The sequence below is a fragment of the Tubulanus polymorphus genome, chromosome 7 (assembly GCF_964204645.1).
Source record: "Tubulanus polymorphus chromosome 7, tnTubPoly1.2, whole genome shotgun sequence".
Lineage (NCBI taxonomy): Eukaryota > Metazoa > Nemertea > Palaeonemertea > Tubulaniformes > Tubulanidae > Tubulanus > Tubulanus polymorphus.
The window spans coordinates 17,730,498-17,744,482 of record NC_134031.1 but is presented as its reverse complement, the minus strand read 5'-3'; the positions used below and the strand labels follow the sequence as shown (position 1 = coordinate 17,744,482).

General features: G+C 39.7%; 2 protein-coding genes across 5 annotated transcripts; one reads left to right on the top strand and one right to left on the bottom strand.

Annotated features, from left to right (window-relative positions):
- Positions 1–2,147: 2,147 nt before the first annotated feature.
- Positions 2,148–11,085, bottom strand: LOC141909086 (uncharacterized). 4 transcript variants are annotated; one of them, XM_074799450.1, is made up of 4 exons: positions 8,883–9,008; positions 8,615–8,786; positions 5,372–6,638; positions 2,148–4,740 (listed from the first exon to the last, which is right to left on the bottom strand). In XM_074799450.1, the coding sequence occupies exons 3-4, from the start codon at positions 6,603–6,605 to the stop codon at positions 4,499–4,501; spliced, it is 1,476 nt and encodes a 491-aa protein (XP_074655551.1). In that variant the 5' UTR covers positions 6,606–6,638; positions 8,615–8,786; positions 8,883–9,008; the 3' UTR covers positions 2,148–4,498. The 4 variants fall into 4 exon arrangements, with proteins under 4 accessions (XP_074655551.1, XP_074655552.1, XP_074655549.1 ...); XM_074799451.1 differs by lacking the exons at positions 8,615–8,786; positions 8,883–9,008 and adding an exon at positions 10,959–11,085; XM_074799448.1 differs by lacking the exons at positions 8,615–8,786; positions 8,883–9,008 and adding an exon at positions 9,570–9,737.
- A 1,777-nt stretch (positions 11,086–12,862) lies between these two features.
- LOC141909232 (peripherin-2-like) lies at positions 12,863–13,975 on the top strand. Its single transcript, XM_074799620.1, has one exon. It carries the CDS (start codon positions 12,863–12,865, stop codon positions 13,973–13,975), a length of 1,113 nt encoding a protein of 370 aa, XP_074655721.1.
- Positions 13,976–13,985: the final 10 nt, after the last annotated feature.

Here is a 13,985-nt window from a genome sequence, read left to right as displayed (position 1 = left end):
CTGTTATGAAATTCCTGGGTCATCCACCGGCTACTGAACGATTAATTACTTCACCAAGCCTTTCATACATATATGCGTACATGCATTATGATGGTCAAGGCTGGTACACGCAGCACTGCTGTATGTCACCTTTCGGAGGTCATCGATCGCGGGGACATCTCACATTAGGGTTACTTTTTGGTCATTTCTGTGGCATAATCGCAATGAAACAAGTGTAATCTTAATTGTTTCAGTCACGGAAACGTTTCGATCTTCCATTAGTTGAAGTTCGACAGTCATCGCGTTTCAGTATCGAACCAGCGAATAACAAAAACTATTATGCGCGCATGCGGCTGACTCGCAACTGAGTCAAAATCTGCCTAGTATTTTATCGCAGGTTTACAAAAACTAACCTTGACATAAATGCTTTTATGGAGTCATTCGGCAGACAACACCCCGATGTCATCTAGTGCGCTTCATCGACATTTCACTAGCATTTTGTGCGCAAGTAATTGATGTAAAAGTTACGATATCCGTATTATGATTTTTACGATACGTTCTGTGGTCAACGAACACTCGATCTCGGTGCGTCTATCGCCGTTGGTTCATCGAGTACTCTTACTCTCAGATTGCCTGGGACCTTGAGAGAATTTTCCGATGGAAAATGGTAGAGTTAGTGTTGGATCAAGAAAGCAATGCACTGCCAGACATACGTACAAGGTCGACGAATCCAATAAAAGGCGATGTAAATTTTAGTTTTGTGTTTGAGGGTTGCGCAATGTTGACGTGATCAAGATGCAACCGAGTGATGTGGCTACAAAAATGAATGATGATGGATGCACATATCGTGTGTCTGGCACAGTTTACTTCGACGTCAACTATTTTTAAGCTGACTAATGTATCTAAGATTAATTGAGTTATGCAATGTCGTCTGCAATGGAACATCAGACGATATATTGCCACACAGACTAAGGTCACGTATGACCTTGTCGATCGCTTGACAAACAGCCGCGGTGGCGTCGTTAAAAAGTCTACTCATTCTTAGTCTTCAATAACATATTTTGACGAAAACAACTTGTATTCTTATATTCTCTGCGGGATGAGGCATGGTGACCTTGGCTTGGATAAGCAAATAAGTGACTGGGTTTTGAATTTTGTCTTGATGATCTGACATTGTTATTTTCAAATTATATTTGCATGGATAGCAAATCTCTGACTCAAATTCTATCCATAAAGCCTGCTGTCCCATAATAACATACCGCCCTATAACTAGACGTCAAGATGTCGCAGGCTAATATGGAAAGCAATATATATGTACATTATAAATATGGGTCTAGTGCACTATTTAAATGTAACGTGAACAATAGTTTTATTGATAAGCTGGTATGATGAAAGTAGATCAAAATAGATATCCTGTTTTTAATTCTTTTGGCAACGCGACTTATTTGTGCTGCATAGAATTCTAGTTCAGGTTTTTCAAGGCTGTATACATGAATTTGTGACATATTTTTCATTCAGAATTGTTATTGATTCGGTGAACAGGTTTTTAGTCTGTGTCGAACTATATAGGCCCTATAGTTCGGCACAGACTTAAATGCTATAAAAAGGCCGGGTCGTCTGATTAGATCTATGTGCCCTTTCATTTTTAATCCGAGGGGCCGCCTACATATTCACACGTTCGGTCATGATGCGGTGGCAAATTTCTCAGTAAGTACCATGGACACCATCGGTCAAGCGCTTATTTCCATTGTCCATTTTGACCAAGTACGCCGATGTCAATGCGCGGTCAGGAAAGTTCTGACCCCTAAGGTCGAACAACACTCTGGTTATTAACTCCTCCTCAGTTTGAATGTCGTATACACGTATATTGCGGTGGCAAGTGTGTTTGAGTGCATATATTTTCGCTTTGTTCTGCGGCCTTAGTTCCTGTGATTCAGATAGATAGATTTATGTACAATCTATCGTATATGAATATATCTAAGTACGTAATACCATACGCCAAAACAAGTTTCATGACTTCATTTGCTTGCGAAGCTGTCCCATTTTTACGCCAAGGTGAAACAAACGACGATTGATCTTTTTCATAAAGTCGCGCGTGTGTCTGTTATCTAGTCGCCCGCGTCTGCAGACAGAAAGAAAAAAGAGAATGATCTATGGTGTACTTTTTATACAAAAATTGTTTATTTATTTACACGAACAACTACGATAGAGATCCATAAACGAAGTATGTTTTTTTTCACCAACATTCGACAAATCACATCATTATTACAATCGTCAAATTCCGTTAAATCGTTATACAATATACACACACACACAAGTTCTTATTTATTGACGCGTTGATCTGCACTTCATCGAATGTAATAACAAGCCTAACCCTGCTTCCGTTAGATGACACTCACGCTTCAAATGAATTATAATCATCATAATCATAATTATCACCCTTACTATTAGTGTCGACTTTTTGACCATTTCATGGACAATTCTATAACGAACAACGAAAAAATGAAATGTTGTTTTAAGCGGTCGGTTGCCTATAAAACCACAGATAAACTTACTTTTCGCTATCCTTATATATAATATGTAATGCATACAAAATGCGTATATACAATTAGTCGATGATTCCCAAGCAGCATCACGTCTAGAGTTTTCTTAAGCTAAATGACAATCTCGTAGCCAAGACAATAAATCTTTAGAAAACGAATTTACAAGCAAAATTACTGCACGAAGCCAACTTCGTCGGCCATTTTATTGTAAAATAAAAAACGAGGCAACCGACCCTCAATAATTTCGACTTAGTCGCAGTGCACTTTTACACATTTCATCCCCAGTAAATACAAAAATGCTGAAATGTTTCAAGTAACATTTGATTAGAAATTGGTTCAATACATTTGTGAGAAAACACCGCAACGATTAGATCGTTTTGGATAGCGCGAGATTTCCAGTTCATTTTTTTGTCTCCATCTTAGATACCGTATTATATACAACAGCATATGCAACACGAAGCTTGGCTATAGACAAATCGACAGAACCGATACGAAGGTTATGCGGTATCAAATACCGACGCGCTCTGAATCACCGAGAACCACGCGATGTAACATTTACCCGGAACCCGCCGGATATCCTCGAAAAATTGAGCTGACCGAATTTCATCGTACATGTACAACTCGTATACTTTTTTTTCGGTAAAGCCCGCTACGTGCATTTCATAAATTAAATTCATATATGTACATATTGGTCGATCACTTAGCATTCTTCAATAAACTCAAATTCGCTCGACTTCTTTTCATAATTGATAATGAATGAATGTCATCGTATTTTTATTGTGTTTTATTTGCTTTCAGAACAGTGGGCTGGTGGCCAACACTTTCAAATCAACGACGCAAAGTTAACCTAAATTACGCACAAGCTGTCGTTTAAGCAGTACAGACCTTGGCCGTTTACAGTCGAAACCTGAAATGTTGGCTTATCGCGTTTATATATTTACTCTGCAGAATCGATTGTAAAAACAAAAAAAAATCCTATTCGTAAATACGGATATAATTCACTGACTAAAAATAGGCGCAACAAGAAGCCGCACGTATAATATTTTACCGGGAGAAGCATTTCATTAAAAATGATCTTTAGCACTTCTTAGAATTACACGCACGAGACGCTTCTCAAAGAAGAGATTAACAAACTCTTTGCTCGACATCTCTCTCTCCCCCCTCTCTCTCCTCCCCCCTCTCTCTCTCTCTCTTTACAAATGTATTCAAAATAAACATTGCACATGAGCAATGTTACCGTTTACAGGGCCTTAAATATCACCGGAGAGACGCATTTTATATCAATCTATAAAAAATATTCTTTTCGCCACAGACGCCTGTCACCGTGTGTAGAGCCATTAGGGATCATTCCGAAAAGCATCTTTACAATATTCAATATTACGATATCGCTTTGACGAGGCGTCGATTATACGTTGTACGTTTAAACAGTTGAAAAATTGTGAAGTCAAAGTCAAATCTTGTTCACTGCCAGATTTCTTTGCGGTTAAATGAAATGCTGGCTAATCTATAAAACATATTATTTACATTACGTCTAAGAAAATTGCGAAGCAATCAAACCTTTTTTTACATCGGTCGTTTCAACTATGCAAATATGCGTATAACTGACCGATCGATAACATAAGCATCTAATTTTGGAAATGATTTTTATAATGCCCTTCGCTTCATGTAAGCAGAAATGCGTGCACCTGTGCAGTTTTTTCCTTGTTTGACAATGTATCGTCATTTTCTCTACGACAAAAATCACCACCGTTCACGCCACATTATTCTAGGATTGTGGAATGTATAAGGCTGCAGGCGTGATACATTTTTTAACAATTTCATTGTCATAATATTGTCATATAAACGTGCGCGCACGAGCAACGTGCCTCGCTATGAACGCTGTTTCCGTAGCGCTTGGAAATGTTCATTCATTTGGCCCATTCTGGACCCATTTTGAATGGACCAGCTATAACCTCAGAACTGTCGCTATGTGTAAACTATAAACTTTTCAACATTTCTTTGATAAAAACGGCTACATCCATATTGCCGGTTATGTGTCGACAGAACAAGTGCTCGACCATTTTCGGTTCTATACTGTAGAGGGTGGGCAGTGACATCAAGAGTTTAGAATAATGCATGACGTCATCGCGTCGGGCAGCATTGGCATGTCGTTCTAAGCATCCCAAGGCGTTACGTCTTACGCGCTCGATCAGGTCCAGATTCTCTAAAAATGCGGCATCTGAAAATATAGGAAATTCGACATGCGATAAACAAGGCGAAGTCAACGCACCATTGTGACGCGTACATCTGACCCAATGGCCTTCGAATCAACTGACCGCTCATAACCGAACGGTTTTCAATGACATCTATATCTATCTACAAACACATGGGTCAAGCAGGGTACATGACCCTGCTGGCTGAAATATACCAGCGACAATAGCCAACGACTAGACATGCTATTAACAATCGCATCGAAATTCAATACGGTCACCTATGGTCATTTGTGGCAGCAGCTTTTGTCGCCAAAGTACGGATAAACTGGCTATACCGCGAGTTGCAACAGTCAATCGATGTTATTGAACGCCGGCTGATATTGGCGAGGTTTACCGCATGCTCGCCGTGAACTCGGTGAACTTTTGAATTCGCCAGAAACACACGATCTGCATGAGGTGGGGTAGAGGGCAGGTCGAGTTGATATATATTTATATATATATATAATATATGCAAGATATTTGTTTCAATGAGTACCTTGTGCATGACGTCATTAGTGGGGAGGTGAACCCGCAAAAATTTCCGTGACATGATATGACTTTTATACATTATATATTATTTCAAGAAAGCTCAATCGAGCAAAAGTTAGAAACACTTACCATTATGGAATAAAATGGAAATTCTCATGAGTTCGTATTCTTGACTGTCCAAGCCCATGCTTTGGTACTTTCTAATAAGCCCTTGTAGAACTTCGACAGATCTCATGGTCGGTACTGTATTGGGTATGTGAGTACTTTGTGATGGTGACTGGGCGCGAGGATGATCTGGTGACTCTGGTCGCGGAGACTCCACCGATTCTGGACTGACGACGAAGTGGAAATTGTTCTCGGCCATGTACAACAACAGTAATCTGGACCAAGAACCGAGGATCAATGTCACCCGATCATTTTGCGTCAGTAACTTATACTCGGGAATCGAATCGGCAAATTGCACAATTTTCACTAACCAGTCGCTGACGCGTGCGCTTACTGGAAACAAGTTCTTCTTCGCCAGACGAACCTTAGCGTTCGGATTCGGGAACGAATCTCCGATCGAGTCACTGCGTTTTTTATCTCGGCTGCGCAGCAAAAGTCCTCGTAGTAAAGAGTTTGAATTGTTATCTTCATCTTCGGGCGGGAAGGATGACTCCCGATAGCCTTCTCGGCTGCATTCGGGCGACGGGCCGCGCGGCTTACACGACAGGTCCATCGGTTCGTCCTGTTCGGAATCCGTGCATATTCCACTATCGGCGTCTGTTTTGTCGGGACTAGGATTTTCTCCGCGACTAGCCGTTCTCACTTCGAACGAGTCCGATTCCAAGGCCGCCCGTTGATGGTAACTGATAGGAGGGGATACCTGCGACTGATTATTATTCCTTAAAGACATGTACATACAAACAGCGTTGGACATGTACATTTCATTCGACGCTAAGATACTACCATCCACCATTTGAATGTTATTCGTATTCCTTTTAGAGGGCAAATGTTCAAAAGGTCGTTGGTGTCCCGGTGATTGCAGCTGATAGCCGTCGCTTGGTTTCATTAATTGCGAGTGCATCCTAGTATTGTCTGTCATTTCGATGTCCTGGGAAACGATTCCCCGGGATGAATACGACCGACACGTGTACGGTCCATAGTTCGACGGTATCATGGGCCAGCCTTGATAGGGAAGGCGCCCGTCCACAGCAGTAGTCGGGACCGGTCCCGGGTATCTTTGCGAATTATACTCGATACTATTCTGAAATCCATTTTGCGGTTGGGGAGGTGTTGTCGACTGGTTTTTTCCTCTATTGAGCAGGTCGGAGAGTATGTTTGTTCCACAGTTCACCCCGCCTCGGTTCGATGACGGGTCCATGGCGATTTTGCTCTTTGGAAAACCTATCTTGACCTAAAATATACAAAGAATTAGACGGTGGTTAAAGTTAACACGGATGCGAAGGGACAACGCACTTTCGGCGATATTTGTTTTACGCGTAAATATCTTTTAGCTTTTTGGAATGCCATCGGCAGACAGGATGATTAATGCATCGCCTGGCCTCGGCTCAAGCGCAGCCAACACGTGTGATGCAATACTGCGCTATATTTTTCGCAAGGTTACTCGCAAATAAAACAAACTATTTCTCAACCTAGTTCAGTAACAGGATACGTTTGTAAACAGTCTGTGTATAAAAGGCCGACCTTGATTCTGCAAACGACCTCTTCGTTCACGGAGTAAACAACGATATAGCATAACTCGCAGGGGTGCATAAAGGACGGTCGAGAAAAATTCGACGTCGAGTTATTACTCTATTCAACGGTTTCGCTAAGTTTAGTTATGCGGAGTAGTTTATGAACTACATCCACGGCCTCATTATAGCGAACAATCAGATATAGAAAATATCGTCTAAAATACATTGCGTTGTATTGGTTTGTTTTCGTGCTATTTTCAGCTTAATTCCGGGAAAATATCCCGGACTTTAGAAAACGTACCACGTGTATTTGTGTGGCTTGGCGTTCAATCGTAGCGTTCAATCTATCCCAATCTAGTTCTCGACCAAGGTCATTGGGCGGGTGTCATATTGTAATCTTTCATACGAGTATCAAATCATGAGAAATGGAGGCATAAGGCAAGCCCTATTTTTGGTTGGATTGCATTTAATAATAAACTTCCGTATCATAAAAAACTTATCTACGAGTGAAATTCGTAGAACCCAGACGACATTCCTGACGCATGATACATCGCGGAAGTGGTTTTTCCGAGAGAGTTGCGCCCACGAAGTTCTGAGATTGTACACTCATGCGAAATGATTGCTTTATATATATATATACATATGAATATAGAATTTTGTATCAGGGTTATAATCAATTAACGGTGCTCTCATTCTTGTTCAAGTGCACAGGCTACAATGACCTAGGTAAAGTGCGAACCGCAATATCGATTCTGTTGCAAAACACTTCAAGAGTCGCTAACCTTTCCAAGGCCATAGGATAATGCAATTAGAATTTCGCATTAATATTTCCGATATATTTTGAGCTGCATATAATCATATGAATTTCGTATACGAGTAATAAAAACATTTCTCAAAAACTGCACATATACTGAAAGAGATTGAATGAAAAAAAACAATTAAACGAAACTGCCTGCGGCGCACTTTTCGGGAGGGGTATTCGAAATATTTTTAGAAACACAGAAAAGACGCGTGGCATATTACAATGAAATGGGGAGAGGTCGCCTGGGTCACAGAGGTTAACTGTTGAAGGGCACGAACACAAAGATCCCACACAAAAACGATAATCATTGTTCGCAAGATGGGAGGCAACCTTACACAAATTTCACATTGTCCTATTGAATAAAGATGTCATACGTACGCCCGGAGTGAAGCGCAAAACAGACGGTGTTCGAGAAAAGGTGAATCATCATATATGATCATCGAAAGATAGAAATGAAAATACGATCGGTTCCATTTTTGAACTCCATTGATACACATGTCAAACTGACTAAAGAATATTTCTATAGGCGCATTATAAACTGCAGATCTCGAATGCGATATGATAAGAAAAAACAATCAACTTCAGATTATTAGTTCACAGGCTTACTAGTTTATCTGTTAATAGTGTAGCATACACGGGGAAAACAAAGATTTTGTACGAGGAAAATTGTTAGCACCTTTATATATGATAGAATTTGATATCTTAACTTATCCAAATATTAGATTAGAACAAAATCATAATTCATTGCTATTGGTAAAGATAGAATTTTACGTTTATATTATGCCATTTTATTTTGGGCCCTTAATTTACTGATAATTTCAAAAGTAGAACACAACAAAGTCCAGCGACTGAATTTGAGACATAGAGGTCATCCAAATAAAAAAGTACACTTACCGATGAAGCAATTTGATACACTTCTGAATAAAATAATCTATCCTGAATCCTATTAATCCGTTTAGGAGTATGTGATTAATTGACAGTAGCCAGCGTCAGTGTTATCGACCTTTACACATTATTTACTCGTTTAGGTCTGGCTTGAAAACAATGGATCCCATGTTTCTAGTTCCTATAAGAAAAGGCAGCCAATCCGGCACCGTCATGAATATGTATTCCGTGACGTCAACAATCGTGCCGAGGACATTGAATTGGTAGGGTGAGTGACCTTGGGAGAGCGAACAGACTGAAGCGGCTCACTATTAATAGTCCACGGCGTCGGAGCGACTCGTACCAATCAGCGCGTAGACAACCATTTCCGTCGCGGGGACCATCTCAGCACGGTCGGCTTATTCACGCCGTAGTATTAATCGAAAATTATTGCATAAGTATTTATCTCGTAATAGGGAACTTCAAACATATCAGAATTTGACGCATAAATCATCGAAACTTTTCAGAATAATTAATATAACGGAAAACAGGTCGATAGATGCTTGGATTTTCGTTCGTTCGATGGAGTTTTAAAATCAAAGTTATTGATACTCGACGAAAATTAGGATTTTGGTTTATTTCTAATTTTCTAGGTTTCCCCAAAACCTGTTTGACCCAAATTATCATTTTTTTCAAATAACCGATTTACAAAATTCTGTTTACGATTATGTACGATTATTCAAAAATAACAATCTTTTCATAAAGAAATTCAGACCAGTGACGTATTGTCAGTTACCGAATCGTCAGGAAAAAATCTTTATTTCTAGAGAATTGTCGAATTGTTTCATATAAATTTCGAAAATGAGTAACCGGAAAGAAAAAAAGTCTAGAAGTTTAACTTTGTTTTCGTTTAAGTAACATAAGTATGAATGAAATATATCAACAGCGTTTGATTAATTTCCCTGGTTTGAATAAATACACTTACTTGCGACGAAAAAGTTGTATTGCGCGCGTCTTCGTTTGTGTAAGAAAAACATGATTTGAATGTTTCTGACTGCCAGGTGAATGAGAATGGAAAATTATTATCACGGTCACAATCCATCATGTTGATGTCGTTGATATGTCTCTGATGAATCAGCGCGCATGCAGGTCGTGCTCGGTGCTCGGGCTAAGATTCAAATGTTTTTGATTATAGTTGCTTTGTACATATATATATATATATATATATATATAAGTATGTTTGCATACGGATTTTAAGACTAAACGTTGTCGTCGGAGTTATAGTTAGTACTGTTGTAACAGCAGAAGCGTTTCTGAGTTCGACGACACCAGTGCGAGGGTGTTGTTGGGATATACTAATATATAAATATGTATATATCATAACATTTCCGCATACTAAAAAAAGTTCAAAAATGGCACTTTTAAATTGTTCCTATCTCAACAGTCGTGTTGAAATTGTTCTGATAAGTTTTTAGTGTTTATTCTCAATAAAGCGCAATCTAAAGGTTTTCATATGGATATTCATTCTGCGTCACAATTTCTTGCCACGTGTTTCCCTTTGGCAACCGCATGGCTGAGGGTAATGCCCGACGCGATGAGAGGGAAAAATACATCTACGCTGCTATATCGATCAAGATGGCGCCACTTTTCGAAAAAAAAATTTTCCACGTTATTCGTTAAGGATCAGTTACAGCTTTGAGAAAAGCTTTTCGGAAATATTTAGATTACACAATATATAGACTTAATATTGTTAGACCCAGGAAAAATCCAGTACAAACTTAGACATATCGGTACAGATCTCCCTAGTAAGTTACGATATCAAGTTTGATAAACTCAAATCAAAAATATTTGATAAAATTGTGCGGTAAATTATATCCAATGCGACGATCACTGGGTTATAGCGGTTTTCATTCGAACCATCCAAGCAGTGTGAGTTTGCTGTTGGTGATATATGATGCCGTTTTATTTGCATTTTAACACGATTTCAGGCGTAATGTTCGATTTTTAAACAGGAATTAGTGCGGATTTCTGTATAAGACAAAACATTCATTTCCAGCGAATCTCACAGTCTTCTGTCGTCTGTCTTTAAACGAAAAATATTTCATTCACATACTTTTTGGGCCTATTACAGATCTGCGAGACTCGATATTTTATAAGTTTATAAAAAATACGTATATTAAAATCTCACTAGGTTACCTGACTATATCATATGTACCCATATGCATCACGCCATTAGAACGCTAATCAAATACTCGTTTCAAGGGTATCGACCCGACTTTCCGAGATCGAATTGTATTGATCGAAAAAAGACATTGACCCTTGAATAGCAAATAAGCGTAAGCCTGTATATATATATATATATATAAATACCAACCTTTTCGCGAATTTTGTGATTAGCGTATAGCAATAGATACGCTTCGTTGGAATCCGCTGTGAGTTCTTTTAATGTTGTGAAAAGGAAAGTAGTATCTCATCATAAATTGCCCTTGGAAATAATTCAGTTCAGACTCAGATAAGCGAGACACAAGTGGCCTTGATTTGTATGTCACGTGTGCCACTCAATGCACTGAATATAGCCTCGATTTCGATGTGTTCTAGGATAAAAATACGTTCTGAGAAGAGTAAAAAATTGCCCTCTATGACGTAATTTGTCCTTGAATCATTGGTATGATAATTTATGGTAAGCGGGTTTTTGTGGCCATTTCAGAGACCAACTGGGTCAACGGTGATCGGTCTTTGTTCGGACGGAAAAAAAGCAGAAGCTAGGCCATATAACGTGTTTTTATTGATGTCCCGTGTTACATCATAACAGAATAAAGGCGACATATGCCCCCCAAAACCTGCAAAAACTAAGGGGAACAATGACTAAAGGACACACATTTTGCTCCACATAACCAAAATGACAATACGAGCTTAAAACTAGCAGCTGCCGTGTCGTCAAAGAGTAGCTTTTGGCTAAAACGAAAAAAATAATAACTCGAAAACAGCTTGATGTGCCACGTGATGTAATGTAATTTATCAATAGCCTTAGTAGGCCTGGCCTACTTGAACGCAGTCAAGGGTAAATAGGGTAATTAATTATTTAATCCTCAGATTAAATCCATCTAATTTTTGTTTTGTAGCATTTCTTCATAGTTAATTCTCTAACCCCGAAAGAAATGAATTCGGCAAGAGCTACAAGGGTCCGCTATAAGCCTCATTCTGTTGGCACCGTACCCAAATATTTGATTTGCCTATTGAAATAGATATGTAAAATGTAATATACAATGTAGATTAATCAAACGCAATTTTCCGCCAAACAGTTGTTTTTTCATTCACGCACGTTCGCGGCGACATCTAAACAAATTTGAATTGAAACGGCTAAAGCATACACATCGCCATCTATACGTTTCCAAGCTAAATATGTTGTCACGTAGAATTACGGTATCAGGCTACGTAACGTCCGCGGAATGAATCTGTCAAGTGGGCTCAAAAAGTGTTATCTATGTATACATTTTTTGCCGCCTGATTAATTAAGAATTCCTATCATCAAACGTCATATAGGTTATTCGATAAAAATTCGGCTTTCGAAATTTTTTTCAATTTTGTAGTGGTGTTTTGACTCTCTTGATCCAGATATGAATTCATAAACGAAACAATTCAAAAGTTTGGTTCGTGAAGTTCAATTGACGAGTGACGAATTGACGAAATTTCTAAGGTAAGTTGTTTGACGAATGGACGAAATAGACGAGTTATGAAATCGTATTTGGGGGTTTTCTGAGGCACTACAGGCGGGGCCTGTTAGGAAATGAAATACGTGCTTTAAACGTATGACTGAGTGCGGGCCCGGTGATGACAGCAATTCAAGAACTTACGTCAAAATAAATAGGCCGGCAGTGAGTTAAGTTATTGAAAATGAAGAAAATAAAGACCACAGGCCTGAATTTTACAAGAACCTTAGCGACTGATATACCACAGGTTACACTAGGATCGTAGAGCGACGGAGATCTCTGTGGAGACAACCACTGCCACTAGTGAAAGGCCTGAAAAGTTATGTAAGAATACCACTCGTTTCTATTAGCAACTAAAAATCGGTTGCTTTTATCGTAATTTCTGGATGTTTTAAACACTTACAAAAATGATTTGAAATGATAAAAATTGCCGGAATAAACAAATAGGATAATGGAACAAAAACGTTGTTTGGAATTACAAGTGACGGAGCAAGGTCGGAACAAATTATGCATCGCTTTCATAGTTTTCAATGGATTCGGCTGCGCTGCCTCTATAGGGCTGTTGGCTATGGGAACATACATAAAATTAGCACTGGAAGAAAAGATAAATTTAGTGGATAAGTACAATAGCGACACGCTTCCTTGGATGGTCATTGCAGTTGCGTTGGCTTCATTGATTATCAATGCGTTGGGATTCGTTTTGGGAATATTGACACAAAACCCCGAAAGACGCAACACGATAAAACAATTTCTGTTGCCGTTTATTTGTGTCGACATCGTGCTGGCAATTTTCATATTCGCATCAGGAATGTTAGCCTTCGCGCACATCCAGCACCTTCATCATTCATTTACCCACGGAATTCTGGATGCGATGAAGAAATACAAGACGACGAAACATATCAAAATCGTAATTGACCAGACGCAGATGGATTACGAATGCTGTGGCGGTGAGTTCTATACCGATTGGTTCAACGTACCGTGGGTCAGCGAGGTGTACGTCGACATGCTGTCAACTTATGCGAAGAGCAAGATGGCCGATGGAAAGTTTTTGCCGGATGACGTGCCTTTCAGTTGCTGTAGCGTGAAATCTAGACGTCCGTGCATTCACCATCGAGTACAAGAGAACAAGTATCACCACAATTACGACTATCGAAAACAGACAACGTTACACATGAGGGGATGCCGCGATGCGATTATGACTTATTTCGAGCAAATGTTGCTGACCGCCGGCGGAATAATCGTCGGCATATTCGTTATTCGTGTAATCGGAATATTTGTGGCTAGATTCTTGCAAACCGCCGTCGTCTCGGCGCTGGAAAAAGGTGATCCAGAATGTCCGTCTACAGCTTGGCTCTTCGGAGCGTGTCCGACCAAAAGTACCCCGTCAACCGAAGAAAGAGAATTAGACGAGCAACGCAAGGGATTGTTTGACGACATCGATGAGATAGACAGCGAGTCATCATTCGAAGTGTACGAAAAGCCATCGCAATCAGCTTCGAGCAGTAGGCGCATCAGTTACAAACCGATATCGGTCGGGTTCGATTTAAACCGAGAATCAGCGAAGAGTTTGAGCCCTAAACGATCGAGTAGCATTCCAACCACACCACCTCCACCACCACCACCACCAGCAGCAGCGAGCATACGCCGAGCTAGTAATGCCGCAAACGGTGGCTGGAATTAGATTTTCTGAA